This window comes from Octopus bimaculoides, chromosome 3 (assembly GCF_046866305.1).
Source record: "Octopus bimaculoides isolate indiv1 chromosome 3, ASM4686630v1, whole genome shotgun sequence".
In the NCBI taxonomy this organism is placed as follows: domain Eukaryota; kingdom Metazoa; phylum Mollusca; class Cephalopoda; order Octopoda; family Octopodidae; genus Octopus; species Octopus bimaculoides.
The window spans coordinates 24677976-24703852 of NC_142930.1; the positions used below are offsets into that span (position 1 = coordinate 24677976).

At 36.6% G+C, this 25877-nt stretch overlaps 1 protein-coding gene across 2 annotated transcripts in view; it reads right to left on the reverse strand.

Moving 5' to 3' along the window:
* Positions 1 to 1186: 1186 nt before the first annotated feature.
* The window catches only part of LOC106878287 (solute carrier family 25 member 32), a 103588-nt gene continuing 78897 nt past the window's right edge, over positions 1187 to 25877 (reverse strand). For both annotated transcript variants that reach the window (XM_014927464.3, XM_014927465.3), the window contains one exon: positions 1187 to 2297. In XM_014927464.3, coding sequence (XP_014782950.1) covers positions 2084 to 2297 — 214 coding nt within the window. In that variant the 3' untranslated portion in view covers positions 1187 to 2083. The remainder of the gene's footprint in view (positions 2298 to 25877) is intronic.

Consider the following 25877-nt stretch of genomic DNA (forward strand, 5'->3'; position numbering starts at 1 on the left):
TTTATAAATCATTAAACGAAAAGGAGAGCATTTTTTTTCTTTTTTTTTTTCATTTGTGTAAAAAACAAATTCATCATTTAAAAGGGTTATATATTTTTAAAAAATTTTGCGTCATATTGCAGTAGAATTTTTTCAACAATACACATTTCGGTTATGAAGTTTGACAAAATATTAAAATCAAACTATTTCGCAGAGTTATGTGCCTTGATTTTACAATCATAGACGCAGCCTCAAACTCTATAAATTCAATAACAACGCCTTCAAATTAAGACCTGTTGTGCTGACACTGATATCTTTGCTAAAGAAATGTTTCACTATGTGCACAAAAATTTAAAGTATATAACTCGATCTTATTTATTGAAATATTATTCCTAATAGAAATTTAGAATTAGAATTCTTTGTAACTTCGAAATTTGTCGTGAAAAACAAAAAGGTGTAGAATTCATGGAGATTAGTGGTAAGTTTGTGCTTTTACAGGAAAAGTCAATTCACTCGGCACAAAAAGCTAAAACTTACTCTGTCAACTAATACCTGGTCCATTGAGTACCTTCAGTGGACAACATTCTGTTGTAAGTATTCGGGCCAGGTCTCCAGTCTGAAATAAATTTTTTTTCCAACTACTTTTACCTATGTAAAATGTCAAAGAATATGTCCTACTTCCTTGTCTAAAGCCATACAAAAAAGGAAGTATCATAGTTTAATGTGCTTGGAGAAGGATACAAAATGCCTAAATTTGAAAGGAAAAAACAAAACACAAAGAAAAATATTGTATTAATATTTGTTGTTGCAATTGAATCCTATCAATATAATTTAAAATTCTCTAACAGAGAGATCCACGGAAAATGTAAAAAGTTTCTTTTTTTTCACAGGGCGCACTAACGACAATGTTCCACCGCTACACTACTTGCACATTTGTAAGGGAGGTAACTCAGAAAAACATTTATAAATCATTAAATGAAAGGAAAAGCGTTTTTTTTTTTTTTTTCATTTATGTAAAAAAAACCAATTCACCATTTAAAAGGGTAATATTTTTTTAATTTTCTTTGCATCATAACGCAGTAGAACATTTGCAACAGTACACATTTCGGTAATGAAGTTTGACAAAATATTAAAATCAAGCTACAACAGATTGCAATAAGCATGGATGGAGGAATTAAAATATATTTTAAAAAATAAGACAATAACATTAGAATATGATTGGTTTTTATTTCCTTCTATATATCACAGCAGTAGGAATTTTTTTTAAAAAACAAACAGAAAATAATAGAATTTTTATACCTATTAAAAGTTTTCCAATTCTTAATGCATCAAAATTGACTGAGCAATCAAAGAAATTATAAAAATCTAAAGTTTTTTCACAATGAAGAATGTAAATTGAATAAATGCATTATTAAAAATTGTTCCCTTCAAAAGCAAACACAAACAAACAGACATGTAATAATAAAGAACAGGCAAAATAAAATACTGGTGGTGGTTTCAATAATCCAATTGAATAATTCATACAACTAACATACCAGTCATATATTGCAATCTTTTACAGAGTCCAACCAGAAGGTTTTGACAATCCCTTGGTCCAAGTACAAATATTTGTAAATTATTTTTTGGGTAGGACTCCTTGCTTTTTTAGTACATGAATATTTTTTTGGGGTGGGGGGGATCTTTGTTATAAAAGATGTACTTTCCATTTTCACATGGGAAGTAACTACACGTGACTACCAGATAATTTTCATGTCACTTCTGTTTCTTTTATGTATTATATTTATATATTAATTATATTGATAATCCATACAGAAACTCTAAAATATCAACAAAGCAAACAAAAATTTTAGACGCTACCAACAAAGAGATAAATACAGAGGATATTTCAATTCTTCATCCACTTTTCTCTCTCCATGCTAATACTACAAATACTTCTTTAAACAACTTTTAAGAAACAAAATTTTTTTCAATAGAAATGGGGTTATTTTTACCTAATGAAAAATAATACCTGAAAAAAAATGATGATTAAAAATTCAATTTGGTATAAGAATAAAAACAATTCACTGCTTCCACCAAAATTAATACAATCTTTCTTAACAATCAATCATTCTGTTTCGCCATTTACAGTTGGAGTTGCATCCTGCTTTTGCAACTCAAGTGCAGCTTCAAGTGCAGCTTCAAGTTGCTCTTGCTGTTCTCGTCTCTCAGCAAATTTACTCATCATTGTTTCATATATCAGGAACGTGATGCAGCATGCAGGAGTAACTCGTATCAGATTAGGCACAAGCCCTTTATAGAATCCATAGGCACCTTCATGCCTGAAATTCAAAAACAAAACCATTAAAATCAATACTCAGCTTATTGAATGAGGGAAAAAATAATCATAACTAATTTTATGTCAGAAAAACAGACAAAAATAATTCACTACAAACCAATACATGAGAAATGATTATATCAAATTACATTCATATTTGATATTTCAGATTTTTTTTTCTATACAAATAACGATATCAATTATTGTAAAAAGGTGTTAAATGATAGGTACTAAGGCTTTAGTCACTGATTCAATGATATTTACTGAGATATGAGCATTCTTCTCTCACATCTGAACTTCTAATACTCTCTCTGTTTCTAATATCATAATTGTGCATAATAATAATAATAATATATTTTACCAGTTTCACTTTGATAGCATGCACTGCTCTCTCACTCAATAATAATGATAATAATAATAATAATAGTTTCAAATTACGCCACAAGTGCAACAGTTTCGGAAGACGGTGTGAGTTGGTTACATTGACCCCAGTGTTCAACTGGTACTTATTTTATCAACCACAAAAGGATGAAAAGTAAAGTTGACCTTGGCAGAATTTGAACTCAGAACATAGCAACAGGCACAATACCGCTAAGCATTTTGTGCTAACAATTCTGCCAGCTCACCAAATTAATAATAATAATAATGATAATAGTTTCAAATTTCAGTACTGGGTCAGCAATATTTTAAGGGGAGGGGGAAATTAATTACATTGATACCAGTGCTTAGCTGGTACTTATTTTATCAACCTCAAAAGGATGAAAAGCAAAGTTGACCTTGGTGTAATTTGAATTCAGAACATAAAGCTAGAACTATCACTAAGTTTTGTGTCCAGTGTGCTAACAATTCTGCCAGCTCATAACAACAACCACAGTAATAATAATCCTTTCTACTATAGGCACAAGGCCTGAAACTTAGAGGGAGGGGACTAGTCGATTACATCAACCCCAGTGTTTCACTGGTACTTAATTTATCAACTCCGAAAGGATAAAAGGCAAAATTGATCTCAGTGGAATTTGAAATCAGAATGTAGCAACAGGTGAAATACTGCTAAGCATTTCATCCCGTTTACTAACGACTCTGACAGAAGAGAAGAAGAAAAAAAGGAAAAGCAGAAAAAAACTATATTCACTATGCAACACAACATCCATTGTCTTACAAAATCAAAAGAAATATTTGAATTAACATTAAATGAAGAACAAACAAAAGAAATTTTTTTTTCCTTCTTTCACTGGTTTAGTCAGGAATAACATATGCCAGTAGTCCAACCCATGCCAGTATGAGACATGGACGTTAGATGATGATGACGATGAGGAGGAGGAGGAGGAGGAGGAGGGGAGGAGGGGGAGGGGGAGGAGGCCCTTATGTCTTTCTCAAGCCCTCTGAGACTGAGATTAACATGGTTACACTTGCCAAGTTGCAAATCAACAGCTGCAGAAAAATATGTGCAGAGAAGTATTTTAGTGGCTGACAGTCCAGGTATGAAGGACTAAGCATCGTGTTTATGGTGGTGACCCAGCAAGGTGTAGACACAGTATTGGTGACAACAGTGGCAGTTCTTGAGTGGAGGTAACAGCCAACACCAAGATGAAGAGGTCACTGTCTTGGCAATGAAATAAAGCATAAAGGGGAGACAGTAAATCTGTGGGCCAGAAGTTAAAATATGATTGAGTATGGCTCCCTGGCATTATATGTTTCGGAGATTCTAAGTTCGATAAGCAAATAATCAAGGGAGAATGATAATAGCGATGCAAAAAAATATAGCTTTAATTTAGAAACTCTCTATTTTAAAGTTATACTGGTAATTTTAATTTTTAAAAAATTGTTTTTTTTTTTGACGTTATCCAATTCAAGGGAGATTACTCTTTTTAACGACACACCTATTTCAAGGGAGATAACATTTGTTAGACTTTTACAAATTAAAAGATTTAAATTTCATAAAAACATTCCAATAAATGAAGATTACAAATAATTTGAAAGTAATGTTTAAAAAAATATCTAATTTGTTTCGACTACGTAGAACGTTATCTTCCATAGCATAACAGACTTTATTGACTGTAGACCAGAGTATATCTCGGTTTGCATGGTTTTTGAACATATAAAACTGTAATAGATAGCTGACTATTCAATCATCAATCATCATTTAATGTCCATGTTCCATGTTGGCATGGGTTGAACTATTTGATAGGAGCCGACGGGTCAAAGGACAGCATCGTGCTCCACAGTCTACTTTGGTATGGTTTTTGTGACGTCCACCTATAATAATAAGAGCTAACAAATACAAAAATTATTTTGGAGAACTAGTAAAAGTGGGATACAGCCATTTTGGAGAAGTAGAGAGGGATCTGAGATGGCACAAGTGCTTTTCATAAATTAACATCAGGAAAAGATGCCACTGTGCCTGAAGTGCAGAGTATTTTATCCTGCACTGGTCATAAGAGCAAAAAAATATGGAAAAGAGACGTGATCGATAACTAAAAACTTAGGAGAACACAAAGTAGTATAAAAAATGCTTATTAGGAATGACTAAAGCTGGAAAGTTTGAGAATGGATAGAATAGTAAGCAATAAATAGTACAAGATATCATAAAACATATTATGAGAAAATAGAGCTGGAAAAAGCATGCAGTTCAAACAAATAACAAGAGAGAGACAAAACTGTGTAGAGAACAGAGACTGAAGAAAAGAGGTTTGCTACATCAGGAAAGACAGGACAACATAAACAGATGAAATAGATAATTTTATGAGTATTACAGGGAGAAAAACAGCACAGAATGATTCCAACTGACACCTACTTAAAGATGTCCTCGCATAACAGTGAACAAATAATGGCTGAATATGATGAATGATGATGGCGATGAATGAAAGATGTAGAAACTGGCTGCTGAATATTATTGGCTGATCTTTGTACTGTTTCAATTTCTAAATCAGAGAGATATTTTACCATTCCTGATACACAACACTTAATTTATAAGTTCTTCTCCTCTGAGATTAAATACCCCCATACATTCCAAATGTTCAGCATTCTTTTCCAGAATTCTCATTTCTTTGGTTCTGCTTCTTAAGTAGCCTTCCATTACTTTCTTGTTGACTTCTTTGTCAACACTACTTTTCACATAACAAAAACAGGATGATGATCAGGCCTGTGCTACTGAACTACAAAGTACCTATGAGGCAAGAAACCTTCACCAAAGGCTCAAGTCTCATTGCACTGTTGTTTTGTAAATTTAAGTTTGGCATAAAACATTTATATGAGGCTACTGACTTTAGGTTTACACTACCACCAGTGTTTTATGGAAAGATCATTGTTATGAGGGTTTTATTTTTATCATTATTATCATTATTATTATTATTCTTATTATTATTATTATTATTATTATTATTATTATTATTATTATTATTGGCATCACACATGGAATCCACGCTTCAATCATCACTGGTGAGTTTCTTCTAATTTTGCTTGTCCTTTGCTGTTTTTGGCTGCTGAAATTGTAACTATTGTTTGGCAGATATATCCAAGTGTCTTCTAAAAGAGTTTCATTCACCCCATTTCAATCACAGAATGAGCTCTTGTGGCCAATAAAAGAAATCATTATTATCATTACTATTGAACAGAAAAGCTGAACACTTGAGAGAAAAGCTGAACACTTGAGAGAAAAGCTGAACACTTGAGAGAAAAGCTGAACACTTGAGAGAAAAGCTGAACATTAGAAGCATCAGTTGTGGCGTGCAAGAGAGACGATTGCGCTGGTATGGACATGTGGTGAGAATGGATGAGGATAGCTGCGTGAAAAAGTGCCACACCCTAACAGTTGAGGGAGCCCGTGGAAGAGGTAGGCCCAGGAAGACCTGGGCTGAGGTGGTGAGGCAAGACCTTCGTACATTGGGCCTCACCGAGGCGATGACTACTGACCGAGACCTTTGGAAATGTGCTGTGCGTGAGAAGACCCGGCAAGCCAAGTAAGATCGTTGCCAGTGCCCCTGGACTGGTTCTTGTGCGGGTGGCACATGAGATGCACCATTTTGAGCGTGGCCGTTGCCAGTACCGCCTGACTGGCTCCCGTAGGATTTTCGAGCGAGATCGTTGCCAGTGCCCCTGGACTGGCTTGTGCGGGTGGCACATAAAAGACACCATTTCGAGCGTGGCCGTTTTCGTGCGGGTGACACGTAAAAGCACCCACTACACTCTCTGAGTGGCTGGCGTTAGGAAGGGCATCCAGCTGTAGAAACTCTGCCAAATCAGACTGGAGCCTGGTGTTGCCATCCGATTTCACCAGTCCTCAGTCAAATCGTCCAACCCATGCTAGCATGGAAAGCGGACGTTAAACGATGATGATGATGATGATGATGATGATGTGGTTTGTTCCAGATGAGTTTACTATTAAAAGGGAGAACATTTTGTCTAGATTAAACTAAGTAACTAGATTAAACTAAGTGAAATTGAGGAACTTGAGTGAAAAGTATCATAAAATAAAGTTCTGAAAGTATTTAGTCATTGATAGCTATGTATAATAAGTACTATTTCAATTCAAGACACAAACTAATTAAGTTGAATTCAACATTCTACAAAGTTTTCTTATAAAGATAAAATAGTTTGTAGTTGAAAAAAAGGAAGTACATTTCATTATTATATTATCATTACTAGTGGTATTGATGCAGCATTCCAGGTAAGTCCTTTCCAAGTACTCCATTAACTAAGACATAGTAAAATAAAATAGATTTTTTTTTTTCTGATTTCTGCACAAATATGAAAAAGATGTTGCAAGCAAGCAGTGTAAACCATCACAAAATACCATATCTTATTAACAATCTTTTCAAGTCACTGTAAGAGCATCAAAGTAAGAGTATAGTAGTTGAAGCTGCGAGTAATAACAGCCAAGTCTTCATTAAACCACATCCTATTACCTTAAAGAAGTAAGTACTTATTGAGTATTATAATTCTAGATGGCACTATGCTTGAATAAAGGATAGATGATCAGAGGTGGGAGGCTTTTTATCACAGGTTTGCTTCATCAGAGATGATTTGAGACTAAACAACAACAATATGGCTTCAGGTTTATTCCACTTCATAGCAACTCGGGCAGGTGTCTTTTACTAGAGCCCTGGGCTAACCAATGCCTTGTGAATGAATTTGATGGACAGAAACTGTGTGGAAGCCCATCAGACAGACAGACAGGTAGGTAGGTAGGAAATAGGCAAGCAAGCAGTCAGGCAAACATAGATGTCTGTACCTCCATATCTGTGTTTGTCTTTGTTACCCCCACCCACCCCACTAGACAAATGCTGTTGGTTGGTTTGTGTACCTGTAACTTAGCTGTTTGGCAAAAGGGGCCAATAGAATAAATACAAGACTTTAAAGCAAAAAAATAGTACTGGGGTTAATTTGTTCAATTAAAATCATGGTGCTCCAGTATCGCCACAGTCCAATGATTAAAACAAGAAAAGGATAAATAAAAGTCTTCCTTGCAGGTCAGCACCTTCAATTTAACTGAAGATAGGCTTTGTCGGGAAATTCAAAATTGGGACAGGAAGATTTCATTGAGAGCAAGAGGTATCAACTAACTCAAACAAATTACACCATTATATCTAAAACTACCTTCAAAAGTGTTGTTTACCCATTTGTTAAGTATATCAAATAGTTTAGTATGTTTCTGTCTTTCTTTCTTTCTTTCTTTCTTTTCTTTTATTTCTGTTCTGTACAGTCTTGCACACTGGTCTATTTTTGAACAGTTCCTGCAGCATTTTTTTCGACTTCTTTTACTTCTGTGTCACTGAACTGCAGCCATGCTGGACCACTGCCTTGAAAGGTTTAATTGAACGAATCAAGCTCAGTACAGGGATGTAAACAAACCAACACCAGTTGCCAAGTAATGGTTAGGGACACACACATACACACACACACACACACACACAGAGGAGATATCAAGATATAAACAAAAGTTAATATTCTTAGTTCCTATTAATTGCAGAATTGTTAACGTTGGGCTAAATGCTTGGCAGCGTTTTGTCTGTCTTCACATTCTGAGCTCAAATTTCACCATTCAACTTTTTGGGGGTTGATAAAGCCAGTGTTTCATAAAAGCACCCACTACAATCTTGGAGTGGTTAGTATTAGGAAGTGCATCCAGCTGTAGATATTTAACCCGGGGAGCTCTCCAACTGACATGATATGGAAACAGGTATGGAACCCAGATATCAAAACAGATATGGAACCTGGGCAGCTCTCCAACTGACCAGCTTTTGTCAAACTGTCCGATCCATGCCAGCATGGAAATTGGACATATGATGATGATGATGATGATGATGATGATGATGATGATGATGATGATGATGAGCACCAGGGTCAATTTAATTGACTTAGCCCCTACCTCAAAACTGCTGGCCTTGTGCCAAAATCTGAAATCAATATTAGTTCCTACACACATTTCATCACTATGGTTGTTTAGACAACCCCAGCACTGAGTGTTCCAAGAGCATATGGATGCTTAACCAGAAATGATCATCAGGGTACACTTTATTGTATTAATATACTGAAAACTAATGTGGAGGCACATGGCTCAGTGGTTAAAGCATCAGGGTCATAATCATGACCTGAAGGGGGAGGAGGAGGAGGAGAGGGGGGGATTTGCAAACTGGAATATCATACTGATGAGGAAATGAAAAGTTTTCACTTTTCTAAGCCAGAAACGCGTCTATGATTAACTAAGACTGGTTAGTTTCGTTATTTTGCCTTTGTGAGTTACAAGTATTGCTATCTGTTGGAGTTTCAGCACTTTAGCTGCTATTTCTGAACTTCGGTATGTGGTGAAGCAACTGTTGGTGATCCCTTAATTATATTTATATATAAATATACATACATATATATATATATATATATATATATATATATATATATATATTATATACACACACACACACATGCACACATAACAGGATTCTTTCAGTTTTCACCTGCGAAGCATGGTGCTACACAGTGGGACTGAACCCACTTTTTTTTTTCTTAATGAGAAAAGATTGCTAAACTCTCACTCAACCTTTTTCCCCATTTTTGAGAAAAAAGGACAGAATGAGTGGTCCTTCAAAGCCCTTCTCACAGTGGAATGTAGTCAGTGTTATGTGTGTGCATGCGGAGGTGTGGGAGACAGTCAGATGGTCAGACAAACAGAAGGATATAAGGCTCAAATACAGTTCTTGACAAGGGTTTTATTTATTGACCCTGGGAGGATAAATGGCAAAGTTACCTTTAGCAAGATTTGAACTCTGAGCACCAAAAGCCAGGAAGGACAAATACTAAACATTCTATCCAACACTCTCAATATTCCATTTAGTATGTATGATTCATCATGAGAGAGAGAGAGAGAGAGAGAGAGAGAGAGAGTGTGTGTGTGTGTGTGTGTGTGTGAACGCACACATATGCATATGTGTATGAGGATGACAGGTGGTAAGCTGATGACATAGGTCTAAAATGTTACATAAGTAGGAATGTGTAAAGAGAAAGGGGGGGGGGAGGATGAGATATCTAAATGCAAGACAGCGACATCAAACAGCCTGGTGTGCTACAATATCACAAGTATAAAGTATGAAAGAGAGAGAGGGGGAGGGCCATGTATAAGGGTAACATATCTTCTAACAAAATCAATAAGATTGATCTTAATATGTTACATCATCATAAAAAAATAAGTAATAGCAGCAATACATTAATCGGTCCAGGAATCAAATCCAAAAGATTATGCAGTTCTATATTTTAAGAGATGAGGAATCACGTACACTATTTACATTTAATGGATATTTGTCCTCATCTTGTAATAATAATAATAATAATAATAATAATAATAATAATAATAATAACAACAACAACAATAACAATAACAACAACAACAACAACATCAAAAAATACCTTAGGAATGAGAACCCAGGTTCGAAATTTCCCCCAAGATACCTGATGAAGGCCGGAGGGTATATCAACCGAAAAGTTGTGTTAACAACAAGATGAGGATAAATATCCATCCAATGTAAATAATGTCCAAAAGCTTATGACTGTGAGGTTGAACATCCCTAGCTATTTAGCTACATGCCTTCCAACAGTACAAGATTTATTACCAAATAATTATGCAAGTGTTAAATAAAACTAGTCTCACCATCTTATAAAAATAACTTTTATGTACTTAATAAACTGGTTTCTTACATAGCTCAGAGCTTTTACAAGCTCTAGATTCATTACCATGAGTAGTTGCCAAATATAAAAAGAATCCTGTCAGAAAAGTTAATTAGGAAAGATTTGAATTTAGATATCAATAATTACTTAAAATAAACAAACAAACAAACAAAGACAACAACAACAACAGCAACAGTGGAGTGCAACTTCCAGATTATAAGTGGATAAGGAAAGTGAACAGAGAGAGTTACAGAGGAGTTAAAAAGCTCAACTAGTACTTATTTTACCCACCCCAAAAAGCTGAAGGTCAAAACCGACCTTGGCAGAATTTGAACTCAGAACATAAAGATAGAATGCCCAACATGCTAATGATTCTGCCAGCTTGCCACTGTAGTAGTAGTAGTAGTAGTAGTAGTAGTAGTAGTAGTAGTAGTAGTAGTAGTAACAATAATGGCTGATTGCTACCTAGCTTAGATACCAGGAAACCCCAAAATGGCAGAAATTCAAATGATAGTGCTCATGGGAACTGCCCATATCCTACGTAAAATACTGCCTATGTAATCTCAAATTTTAAAGCAAACACATAATTTTCTTATGGTTTCTTAAACATTCTCTAGAACAACACTATGTACAAAACCAAATATATGGCACCCTATGCATAACACCAACATAAACTTCTAACTTATTGTCTCTTGAGGTCTCTGGGTGAGACTTGGAGCTAACTTGTACAAATGCAAAGCAAAAGTCAAACATAAAATAATAATGATGATGTTGATGATGATTGTACGATATAACGTGGAATTATATTCGTGTTCCTACATATCTAACATGCATCTATATTTGTTAACCTGTTGCAAGAAAGAGCAACAAAATTTTCTTTAGTCAACATCCAACCACATGAAAAAACAGAAAGAACACAATGGATAATGTTTCAGAGACACTCTTAAAGACACGGGATGGTTATGTGTAGAACACCTATGATCAAAAGAAAAAAAACCCTGCTCAAGCAGTGCTGGCAAGGAAGGCTAGTGGTAAATCACATCATCATCATCATAATCATCATTTAACGTTGTTTCATACTTTTTCTACTTTGAACTCATTGTTTACAATGTAGACAATGAGATCAAAGATAGAAAAAATAGGTAGAAGGTGAATATATAAATTTCAGGAGTTATTACTCTTTCATCAGCACCACATCCAAATCATCAACTATCCCCAAACATATTTCTCAAATTCCCAGTACGTCTAGTGGTATAATACAATAGGACAGACCAATTTACATATGAAACATATTCCTAGCAGCTGATGCACAAATATTAATTGCTAGCAAGGATACAATATTTTATTTCGAAACTCTAATATACTACCGAGTATATTAAAAGTTTACAAGTCAGTACTGTGCCTTACTTTTGTGTTAGCAGTGCAAATAATAATACCAAACTCCCAATGATTATGAGTAGTTATAAATACAAACAGGATTTCAAGCCAGTACATAAGAAGAATCACACAAAAGGTTGTAAAGTGGGTAGTGTGAGTGCACAAATGCACACACAAATAGGAAATACAGGTTGTATTAAAAGTAGGTCAATATTTTCATTTTAAAAAAGCTACAAACAATGATGACGGTGATGATAATAAATGTATGCATGTATCATCATCATCATCATCATCGTTTAACGTCCGCTTTCCATGCTAGCATGGGTTGGACGATTTGACTGAGGACTGGTGAAACCGGATGGCAACACCAGGCTCCAATCGAATTTGGCAGAGTTTCTACAGCTGGATGCCCTTCCTAACACCAAGCACTCAGAGAATGTAGTGGGTGCTTTTACGTGTCACCCGCACGAAAACGGCCACGCTCGAAATGGTGTCTTTTATGTGCCACCCGCACAAGAGCCAGTCCAGGGGCACTGGCAACGATCTCGCTCGAAAACCCTACAAGGCCAGTCAGGCAGTACTGGCAACGGTCACGCTCAGGATGGTACATCTTATGTGCCACCCGCACAAGAGCCAGTCCAGGGGCCCTGGCAACGATCTCACTTGGCTTGCCGGGTCTTCTCACGCACAGCACATTTCCAAAGGTCTTGGTCAGTAGTCATCGCCTCGGTGAGGCCCAATGTTCGAAGGTCTTGCCTCACCACCTCAGCCCAGGTCTTCCTGGGCCTACCTCTTCCACGGGTTCCCTCAACTGTTAGGGAGTGGCACTTTTTCACGCAGCTATCCTCATTCATTCTCACCACATATATATATATACTAGCAGAGCAAGTATGAAATTGTTGCTTATATACTGGAAGGGAAAAAGCAAAATATGCTGTATAGAAATCTGAGTAATTGAAATAAATGGCGATTGTGGAACCCCTCACGCACGCACGCGCACGCACACACACAGAGTATCTCCGGTATTGACGTAACAACGGCAAAAAGCTTCACTCTCTATTTTGTGTGTGAGTGTGTATGAGAGAGAGAGAGAGAGAGAGAGTAAATACTACATACACACCACTCTCTCACTCTGTCTCACACACATACACACGCACACACACACACACACACACCCCTTGACTCACTCAAACTCTGTCTCTTACAAACACACACATACATAAATGTATACAAACATATTTACAAAGACACACGTGTGTATGCGCGCGCGTGCGTGTTTGTAAGAGACAGAGTGTGAGTGAGTCAAGGGGTGTGTTGTCATATGATAACAAACCTCTCTCTCTCACTCACACTCTGTCTCTTACAAACACACACATACATAAATGTATACAAACATATTTACATAGACTCACGTGTGTGTGCGCGCGCGCGTGGGGGGGGTTCCACAATCGCCATTTATTTCAATTACTCTTGTGAGGATATTCACGTAAATCATTTTTTTCATTTAATCCCTATTTTAATTTTCGTAAAAGTTTCCAAGTACCAATGAGGCTTTTTGGCACATCTTCAATTTTCCCCATTCATGAGAGGCGCCCAGCCATCATTCATCTGAGAGTCCATCTACAGAATGTCCTCTCAAATTTCTATACAGCATATTTTGCTTTTTTTTGTTCCAGTATATAAGCAACAATTTCATTCCCGAGCAACGCCGGGTTGCTCTGCTAGTACTACATACACACCGCTCTCTCACTCTGTCTCACACACATACACACGCACACATGCATCCAAAAATGATGGATGCATATGACAACACACCCCTTGACTCATTCACACTCTGTCTCTTACAAACACACATACATAAATAGAGAGACAGACAGACAGAGACAGAGAGAGACAGAGCCAGTGAAGGGGTGTGTCGACAATTATACGTACATACATAAATAGTCATACATTTCTTGTACGTATGTGTGAGAGAGAGAGTCACTGAAACATCTCTCTGTCTGTCTGTCTCTCTCTCTCTCTCTCTCTCTCACACACACGTACAGATATACACACAGAAAAGATGTATGCATATGTATTTATGTATGTACGTAGACATCACAACACACCCCTTCACTCACACACATACAGAAACACACATATGCCAAAAAAAAAAAAATAGAAAATTTATTTACGGAAATTAACGAAGTGTGCGAGTTCAGAACGAAATCAAACCTGGAGTGTGTGAATGAGAGAGAGAGAGAGAGAGAGAGAGAGAGAGAGAGAATATATGAGATGAACATGGAACGCCCCAAAAGCGTAAAAATAAAAGCATGTTAAAAACTATCTTGTACGGAATATTGAAATTTATGAACTTCGTAAATATGTGTTTCAGTAATTGATCGTAGTAGAGAGTGAGAGACGTCGCCGTTTTTTCACGTCCGTACCGGAAGTTGACTATATATATATATGAGGTCTGATCAATATAGCAGAGAAATTTAAGGCTGGTTGCCCTTGGGAGCTCTTCTATGTCAATGATCTTGTTCTTATAGCTGAATCTCTACTAGAATTAGAGAAGAAATTTCAGGTGTGGAAGCATAGTCTGGAATCAAAAGGCCTAAGAATTAATTTAGCAAAGTCCTGATAAAAAGGAAAGCAGACAACTAACTTCTTCAGAGAGATGGCCCTGCTCAATACGCAGAATAGGTATAGACAGAAACTCTGTGCGGTGTACCCAGTGAAAGGTATAGATACATAAGAGGTGCAGTGATATCACAAGAAGCAGAGAGAGTAGTCTTTGTATGTGGCAAATGTGCTTGTACAATAAACACTTAGAATGTACAGGAAATAGACTTTCTCAAATATCTGAGGGGATCCTTAAAAGTAATAGATAGCCTCCATTACCTAGGCAACAAAGTTAGCAGTGGAAGAGGATGCTCTGAAAGCATAGTGACTAGAATAAGAATGAGCTGGGCAAATTTCAGAGAGCTATTACCTTTGTTGCTAACAAAGGGTCTCTCCTTCAGAGTGAAATACAGACTGCATGATGCCTGTGTATGGTCAGCTATGCTACATGGCAGTGAAACATGGGCTATGACTGCAGAGGAGATGCAAAAGCTTAAGAAGCATCAAATGTGGTGTACAAGAGAGAAGACTGCACTGTTATGTTCATGTAATGCATATTAGGAATGTATGCATACAGATGAGGAATCTATGCATATAGATGAGGACAGCTGCATAAAGAAGTGCCAATCTCTAATTGTGAAGGGAATTTGTAGATAGACCCAGGGAGATGTGGAACAAAGCGGTGAGAAATGATCTTCAGATGTTGAGCCTCACAAGGGAAATGACAAGGAACTGAAACTTCTGACAATTTGCTGTACTTGAGAAGACACATGAAGCTAAGTAAAATCATGGCCATCCAAGCATGTCCTTTACAGCCATGCCCCTCCCACATACACATATACATGATTTGCCCTCAGTCAAAACTCCCAAACAACCCAGCTTCTCTCCACCCATGATAACCACCAGTGGTAAGCCCCTCCACTCTCCCTCATGTGCCTATCTGCACACTCTCCATGCCCCCACATATCTACTATACTCCCCATCCCAGCCACTCCAATTTCTCTCAGCATTTGCTATACACATCACTTCTCTATCTCTAAACATCTCCCCTCACATTCTTATGGAGCATCCCATTCTGTACCACTTATATCCCCACCACTGTTCCCTATGGATAGGACCCAATGCATCTCCAACACCATTTATTTCCTTCTCTCACTTTGAATGTCTATCTTTCTCTCTCTCTCTCTCTCTCTCTCTCTCTCTCTTTCTCTCTTCCCTTCTTCTTTTTTTCCAATTGGGGTAGTCAAGTATCTCCTCTATAGTAAGACATCTATCTCTGTCCCTCTTATACTTTAACCTCTCATCTGGCACAAAGCCACTTCCCTCGATTCTACTCCCTCTCTCAGGTGAGAGGTCTTCATCTCGCAAGTTATTTGGTGACCAAACTGGTGTTGGTGCCATGTAAAAAGGACATAAAAACCAGTGTACTCTATAAAGTGGTTGGTGTTAGGAAGAACATCCAGCTACAGGGACCATACCAAAGCAGACAATGTCACCTGATGCTGGTCTCTGGCTTGCTAGCTCCTGTCAAACCATCCAACCCAAGCCAGCATGGAAGAAGGCCATTAGATGATGATGATGATATGTGTGTGCATGCATGTGGTGTGTGTGTGTGTGTGTGTGTGTTTTATTCAATCATGTTATTTTTCTCTATTTTTTTCCTCTCTCATCTATCCTTTCTGTTGAAGAGCGTAAGTTTGAAACATTAAATACTTCTATTTTTCCTGAGCATAAACTTAATACACTCTGATTGTTGTTCTTTCACCTAACCTTCATGTTTTTTTGTTTTTTTCTAGGCCATATAATATATATATATATATATATATATATATATATATATATATATATATATATATATATATATGCACATACACACTCACAAACACACATATTCACACACATAAATATCTATATAAAAAAAAACAGGCAGACCAATACACATATATTTATGCACCCAGATGTGTATGAACAGAAACAAGGCACATTAACAGCAAACATGAATACAGTAAGAGTAATAAACAAAACCACCAATAAGTAGGCCTTGAGACCTGCAAGAAATAGCAGCCAAAAGTCAAATTAAATGTTACCATCTTAAAAAAAAAGGATGGAAGAACACATCATATTATCTAGTTGCAAATATATGATGCCTGAAAGTAGAACAGGACGGTTATGGTTGAAATACATTTGATTATAGATCTATCAAGTGAGTGATGATGATGATGATGATGATGCCTAAACAACTAAAGAGAAGCACCATAAGAGTACAATCAACCTTCAGAAATGGTAAGCATCTTTAGTAGGTTATTATATAAGAGCTGCTTAAAAGTATGTATTATTCATACACTTAACAGACTGTTAGTGTTTTTGTGGCTGTTAAGATTTCCTTACAGAAATAACATATGCATCAAGCACATAAAACAGCCACAAATTAGATTAAAATGATATGAGACAACTGACAAAAGTATACTAGGAATAAAACTAATTTGTTATATACACTTATACACACACACACACACATACACATGCATACACTCACATACATATATCATCCGCACGTGTGTGAGTGTGTGTATTATATACATACATATATATATATATATATATATATATATATATATATACACACACACAAGAACATGTATAAATATATAAATACACTCATACACACACACACACAATTGTGCTTATTTTTTTGTTTTTCAGCTGAAAACAATATTTTCTGAATTCCAGTTATCTGAACTGCAAACCCAGTGATAGACGTACCTATTTACAGTAGAGTACTTTTAATACTTGGTCTAACTGAGATAGCTGAGTAAAAATACCTTCCCAATTCCTTGGTATGCAAATGAAAAATTCCGAATGACTGCTACATTATTTGAAAACTGCTTTTATAAAAACTTATTTCCTGAAGTTGAAACATATACAAAGGAAAATAATAGTGTCTTCAAATTTTATTACTAACTCATAACATTCTTTCACATCTCTGTCATTTTAGTACAACCTTATGTTCAAGTTCTGTTCTTGCTAGTCATTATTATACCATTTAACCAAACATTAGATGAAGGTATAATTTGTAATTTTGAAACAAAATTATGGTAAACAGTTATATTAAAAATACTGGATAATATGGCAGAAAATCATCTTACTATTTGGTGGGTTCACAAAAAATTTAATATTCTACAATGTCCTGTGTAGCTGTGAGGTAAGAAGCTTGCTTCCCAACCACATAGTTCCGAGTTTAGTTCAACTGGATCTCACCTTGGGCAAGTGTCTTCTACTAGTCTCAGTAAGTGGATTTTAGTAGACAAAAACTGAAAGAAGCCTCTCTGTGTGTACATGTCTGCCTGTCCGTCTGTTTGTCTTAACCACCGCTTAACAATCAGTGCTTGTGTGTTTACATCTCTGTAACTTAGTGGTTCAACAAAAGAGACTAATAAAATTTTAAAAAGTACTGAGGTCGATTCATTAGGCTAATAAATTCTCCAAGGTGATACCCCAATATGTCCACAGTCTAATGACTGAAACATGTAAAAGACAAAAGATAAAAAACTGTGTGAAGATAATTTCAGTAGTAATTTGTAAAATTAAGAAAACAATTTTAAATGCATAATGGAAGGTCATTTTCCCCAGATTAATTCTGAATGGTTGTTGTTGGCACTCCGTTGCTTACGACGTCGAGGGTTCCAGCTGATCTGATCAACGGAACAGCCTGCTCGTGAAATTAACGTGCAAGTGGCTGAGCACTCCACAGACACATGTACCCTTAACGTAGTTCTTGGGGATATTCAGCATGACACAGTGTGACAAGGCTGGCCCTTTGAAATACAGGCACAACAGAAACAAGAAGAAAGAGTGAGAGAAAGTTGTGGTGAAAGAGTACAGCAGGGTTCGCCACCATCCCCTGCCGGAGCCTCGTGGAGCTTTAGGTGTTTTCACTCAATAAACACTCACAACGCCTAGTCTGGGAATCGAAACCGCGATCCTATGACTACGAGTCCGCTGCCCTAACCACTGGGCCATTGCGCCTCCAGTTCTGAATGGTAATGATATTGAAACAAGAAAAAAAATCAAGCCTAAACACAGACTATATTAATTTGGTAGTTTACTTACCAAAGAAATTTAGGAATAGTTTGTAGAACAAGAAGAAACTTTGGAATTATGTAACTGTAATTCCAAATGACAAAAGCTAACCTGATGTTGATGAAGCAGACTCACTAATTACAACAAAAATTGTAAAAGGAGCAAAACTTCATTAACAATGGATTCTAATATGGAGCATAAGACGGAAATTTCAAAGAGAAACAATATGATTACATTATTTAGAAAAACTTACACAGCCTAAAATAATAGATTTCAGAGGAAAGGTTTGTTTTTATTTTTATTGATAATAGCATTTAAAGCCTACCCCTACTATTTACTATTTATGCATTTTCGATGTGTACAGTGAGTCACAGAATAAACCTACAATTTAAACCAAGGGATAACTGTACATATACACATACACATATGCATAAATGCAAAACAGACATACACACATACACATATGCATTCATAAATACAAGTAGATGGTATCATTAAACTATTGACAATGACAACAACGGTGGTGGTGGTGGTGGTGATTCATAATGTATTCACATTTGGGTTTTCGCCCATGTTCCTGCTAAGTCTTCATCACTTCCTTCCCCTACAGAGGTTTGAAAAAGAACAAAAAAATGCTTTCAAAATTTTGTTGAGACCCTATCTGATAACTCTTAATATATATATATATATCTGTAAAAATATGTGACACTTATTCGGTAGCCATGATAAAATTCTGAGTTCCAGATGCCGGGGCAGAAACCCACGCCACCATCTCTTCAGTTATCTGGCCATTGAAACTGAAGAGATGGCGGCATGAGTTTCCGCCCCGACATCCAAAACTCAAGAGTTTTAACATAGCTACCGAATAAGTGTCACATATTTTTACAGATAAAATCCTCTATTTACATAATATCGAGGTCTCTTTCTTTTGTTGTCTTTTCTATCAATATATATATATATATATATATATATATATATATATATACACACACACACACACACACAAAGGTACCCTCATCCATACATGCATGCATGTGTGAGGTGGGGGTCATGTGAAGGTAAGGGGCCCATATTTGTGTGGGTGTGAGCAGAAAAAAGATGTATCAACAACTAGGTAATATCTTAATTAAAATAAGACTACAAAAAAATATTATTTTAATTATAATATATAGAGAATCCAAGCAAACATAAATATAACTAGAATAATTTACAAAGCAACCAACAAATGGGCCCCTGGATCTGCAAGAGATAGCAGCCAAAAATCTGACTCAAATTACATGCTATCATCTTTTTTTAAAAAAGTGGGCGGGGGGGAACCATATAATCTAGTTGCAAATATATGATGCCTGAAAGTAGGACAGGATGGTTATGGTTGAAATACATTTGATTATAGATCTATCAAGTGAGTGATGATGATGATGATGATGATGCCTAAACAACTAAAGAGAAGCACCATAAGAGTACAATCAACCTTCAGAAATGGTAAGCATCTTTAGTAGGTTATTATATAAGAGCTGCTTAAAAGTATGTATTATTCATACACTTAACAGACTGTTAGTGTTTTTGTGGCTGTTAAGATTTCCTTACAGAAATAACATCTATATCAAGCATAAAAAATATGATAGCCATAAAGACAGGTAGGTAGAAGCAAACAAACAGACAGGCAAACAAACAGACAGGCAAACAGAAGACAGACATAGGGATGGATAGATAGACAGACAGACAAATAGACAGACAGACAGACAGACAGACAGACAGACAAATAGACAGACAGATAGACAGACAGACAGACAGACAGACAAATAGACAGACAGACAGACAGACAGACAGACAAATAGTTAGACAGACAGACAGACAGACAAATAGACAGACAGACAGATAGATAGATAGATAGATAGGCAAATAGACAGACAGACAGACAAATAGATAGATAGATAGATAGATAGATAGATAGATAGATAGATAGACAGATAGGTCTGTTTAATTCACTGTGACCTGGTGCTAAACAACAACATCATCAAATACAGAGAGCTACTATAAAGATGTACCTCATACAGAAATATCTGCTGCCCAAAACTATTATTATGTAGAGAGAGGGGCAAAAGAATAGTTGAACCCAACATGATTGTATATTCTACCTTATTGTCCACAGAAGAGAAAACACAAAGTCAATTCCAACAGGATCTTAATTCAAAACAGTTGTATTGTTTTGACTGTATGTACACTCCACTAATCAGAAAATTCAGACATTTTTTTCCTAAGTACTTATGTTACTCTCTCCATGGTTTTATTGTAATAAAATGAATTAAAGATATAGTGAACTGAGTCTGTTCCTGGATTGTATATGTATATTATGAATCTATATACTGTATAGGTGCATGACTCAGTGGTTAGAGCACCAGGCTTATGATTGTGAGGTTGTGTGTTCGATTCCTGGATCAGGTGATGTGCTGTGTTCTTGAGCAAGACACTTTATTTTACATTGTTCCAGTTCACTCAGCTGTAAAAATGAGTTGTGACATCACTGGTGCCAAGCTGTATCAGACTTCAGCTTTCCCTTGGACATCATTGGTGGCATGGAGATGGGGAGACTGTTATGCATGGGCAACTACTGGTCTTCCACAGCAACTTTGCCCAGACATATGACTCAGAGACGAACTTTCTAGGTGCAATCCCATGGTCCTTCATGACTGAAGGGGGTCTTTACTCTTTCCTGTATAGGGTCGTGGATGGCCCAGTTGATAAAATAGAAAACATACAAAGGGTCACAAGCACTTAGTTGTGACAGTGATACTAAATTCTCAATGCATTTACCTATAAACAAATACCACAGGATGGAGTTATTTATTTTGCTTTTATATTGCAATTGGTTATCAACCAATCACTGGTTCTATGAATTTCTCACAGCAAGAGAAACCAAGTCAGTAACTTGACAGAATACTTTCTTCCACATGATTATATCCTCTATTGATATGGTAGTCTCTTATGGCCAAGAAAGACAGTTCTGCAATTTTTACTGGACAACCTGCAAAGATGATTTGTTTATAATAATCAAATGTTTGTACTGCACATTAGTTCACTCCCTCCATCAAATCAACATTACCTGTGCAGGTGCACAGTGTGCCATGTCAGATATGAAAGTGGTTGTAGAGCAACATGAGATGAAGTGTTTTGCTCAAGAACATAATGCACCACCTGGTTTATGAATCGAACCTACAATCTCGTGACTGTGTGTGCAAAACCTTAACCACTAGGCCATGCATCCTCATCCTTCACTGGTATACAGCAAAAGACATAAACATACATTTAAACACACTCACATATGATCATCATTATTGAACATCCATCTTCTGTGCTGGCATAGGATGGACAGGTTCCAATGAGCTGGAGGGCTGCATTGAGCTCCAATGTATTTTCCAGTATTGTTTCTTTGGTTGGATATCCTTCTTAACACCAACCACTTTACAATTTGTTACTGTACTTGAAGTTAACTCTTACTCAACTGACAACTCCACATGACATGACTTGTAAGTCTCTAACAAGCTATCTGTCAACTCCTAGCTTGCTCAAAGGCTGCCAGATCACACAGAGGATCTCTCCACATCAACAAATGCCAAGTATAATGGATTAGCTAAATATTCTTCTTGCAGCTGTCTTACTAGAAAGAGAACATCAGTAGTATTCCTCACAGGCACAAAACTGCATCTCATCTCATCTAATCTTATTCTTAATTAATTGGGCTATAACTCATTGTGTAAATTTCATGACCAGGTCAGCAATTTGATACCTCTTTAATAACTTCTATCTAAGGCATCTCCTTTTCTCTTGTAACTGTTGACTATAATGGTGTCATCAGGTATGACACTTTCCCTGTAGAACCTGATTAATTATATGAGTAACTATTCCATATCCTAGACCACCAGATATTTTAAGCATATCAGCAATGATTCCTGATGGACCAGAAACTTTCTTTGCCATCATATCCTTAACTGCTTTATCATAATACTGTCAACAGGAAAACTGGTCCCTCTGTTGGGTCCATGTTGGGAAAATTCTCTTCTCTCATACATTCTCTACACTGACTAAGTTTTATAGTAACACTTCTATGGCTTTTTCTTTCCAGAATCACTAAGTGCAAGTGTACCATTATCCATCTGCACACATTTGGGTTTTTTTTTTTTTTTTATCTCCTTGTCTTGATATTGAGTATTATTTGTGAACAAGTATCACCATAATACAAACAGTGTCATTCATTTCAAAACTTCTGTGAAAAGAGGTTCTGGCCATGGGGAAATATCTTGCTTTGAAACATGTGAGGATTGGCAACAGAAAGGGTATCAAGCCATAAAAAATCTGCCTCAACAATTTCCATCTGACCCATGTAAGTACAGAAAGATGGACATGATGATGATAAATCAACACCAATTTTTCAACATTTTTTTTTTAACATTTTAGTCCAGGAAGATGACAAAACCCATAACTCTAGCAGTCCTTTCCAGGCAGGTTAGGGATGATTTGGTGTAGCTTATCTGACACTGTTCATTAAGCCTTGCTGATTCAGTTATTGAATCTATTTGGATTGAACATTTTGTCCCTAAACATTCTGATACCAAGAAAATATTGTCTCTGTTCTACATAACCAACTTCTGGAGGAGCATTGCTCATAATTATCAAATAAAGAACTGATTAGTTATATTTTCAATAAATCAGCATAGTAATCATTTTTGATCATCATCATCGTTTAACGCCCGCTTTCCATGCTAGCATGGGTTGGACGATTTGACTGAGGACTGGCAAACCAAATGGCTGCACCAGGCTCCAATCTGATCTGGCAAGGTTTCTACAGTTGGATGCCCTTCCTAACGCCAACCCACTCCAAGAGTGTAGTGGGTGCTTTTTTTTAATAACATTATCTTTCACTTTTTATTGCTTTCATATATGAGATAATTCCATTTTAACAAAGTCATTTGTCTGTCTGTCTGTCTGTCTGTGTGTGCATGCTCTTCTTTTTCTTTTTGTCTACGTGAAGAGAGGATGTCTGTATCAATCAGGCAATTTTCTCAATCAATTTTTAAAGTTTCTCATTGTATGTGTAGTTATGTGTAACATCTCAATCTCTTTCTGTTTACATGTATCCATGCATGTGACTGTGTATTTGCTTTTAGCATCAAAATGTCTGCCAAATAAATTTTAAAAAAAGTACCACTAAAACAAAGTTAGTGTCCAAACAGCCATGCCAAACAGCTATGCCCAATCATCCCTCTTCTCTTTCAGCTTGTTGCCAGACATCATGTTTAAGGCTCAGTTTGAATTTGAACAGAATGATAGCTTTAAAGGACAGGGGGAACAGGGCCAGGAAAGAAACTCAAGAAAAAAACATGCCTAACGATAACAGTTTGGGGGAATTTAAGATAAGACATATAGGATGACAAAATGTAGCAAGTTAATTACATTAAAACACAACTTGCAAGTTCAAATGAACTGTTGTAATAATGATAGAAAAGACAAAGGTAAGGTATTGAGTGCATTTCTGGGAGTGACCTGGCAAGCCAAGTGAGACCATAACCCATGGCCTATGCTAGGGGTGTAACCAGCCCACTTATGCATACCTTTCCTTCATTGGACACTAAACTCTGTTTGCAAAGACTTGTTGAGGCAAGTGAAATCGAACCAAATTCGATGACTGGCACTCGCGCCAGTGGAGCGCTAAGAGCACCATCCGCGTGTGATCATTGCCAGAGCAGCTGTCTGTCTTCCGTGCTGGTGGCACATAAAAAGCACCATTTGAGCGAGATCGTTACCAGCATCGCCTTACTGGCACATGAAAAAAAACATTCGAGCAAGGTCGTTGCCAGTGCCACTGGACTGGCTCCTGTGCAGGTGGCACATAAAAACACTATTTGAGCGTGCCGTTGCCAGTACTGCCTGACTGGCCCTCGTGCTGGTGGCATGTAAAAGTACCCACTACACTCTCGGAGTGGTTGGTGTTAGGGAGGGCATCCAGCTGTATAAACTCTGCCAGATCAGATTGGAACCTGATGCAGCCACCTGATTTGCCAGTCCTCAGTCAAATCGTCCAACCCATGCTAGCATGGAAAGCAGACCTTAAACGATGATGATGATGATTTGTTGTTGGATAGCCTTTAGAGCAGTTTTCTCAACTTTTTTACCCTTGTGTAACCCTTAAAATAAATTACATGTCTCAAGGAACAACTGTACAAAAAATATTATATACCCTATCTTTCACATGGTAAATATCATATATATATTTATATATATATATATATATATATACGATTATTATATTTTTTTAAAATAATATAATAGATTTCACAAGACGATGTCTATATTACAACTAATATGTTGTGCATGTATAGTAATATTAGCATTAGCTTATCTCTTTCTCACGGAACCCCTAGGAACCATAAGGCTCTGGAGAACCCCGGTTGAGAAACGCTGCTTCAGAGGGTAGAGTGAGATGGAGAAGGATTCTGGAATAGTTGCTTAGCAATAGTTCTGTTTTAGATGACTTAGCAGTAGTCTATATGGTGTTTACTTGTATCTCAAGAGAACATTTAGTCTCTGAGGAGGCATAGTTTGTTACAAATACGTGATAATCATAAGAATTTTAGATATATTGTGAGGGTTAGCATTCATATAGTTTTTGAATGTTTTAGTTGTGAGTAGCTGTTCATATGTAAAGATGCAGTATGGTTAATTTCTCATGTGTAGTTACTGTTTAACACTGGAGGAAGAATCAAATTTCCATAAATTGCATAAGTGCTGTCTTATGTAGATGAGTGAATATGTAAAGATGAGGGCCTTTGCATTACCAGTATTTAACTGGAAGTAGGTCAATGTGTAGAAAAGGGGGCATGAGAAATATAACTGAGCAACACTAATGTTAATAGAATGTGGATTGAGAGAATTACAAAACATGTGATAGAAGAGTTTGATAAGAAATTTTCAAAGTAAAATACCAGAGATGGGTGGAACCCACAAATGCAAGACTTTGTGAGAAGTAATTGTGTCAAATATCATTAAAGGTTTTGTGGATTTCAAGGCAACAAAATTGCATTCAGTAGCATTCTGAAAAGTGGAAGATCACAAGCATGACACAGAGTAGCAAATCTTGGTTCTATGGAAACTGTGGTAATGAAAAGAACTCAAGGTGAAAAATACTGGAAGTAATAGCTATGTCATTAGATGGCAGGGTCTGTTATTAATTCCCTACATCCATTTTGCCCTATATTTTCCATACTACTGGAAGAGGGAAGAGCTTTAATTGGGCCACTTATTTTTACAATAGGATATCCATCCAGCTGATAAGAACTCAACTATCAAATAGTATTAGAATTTGGTTTTGCCC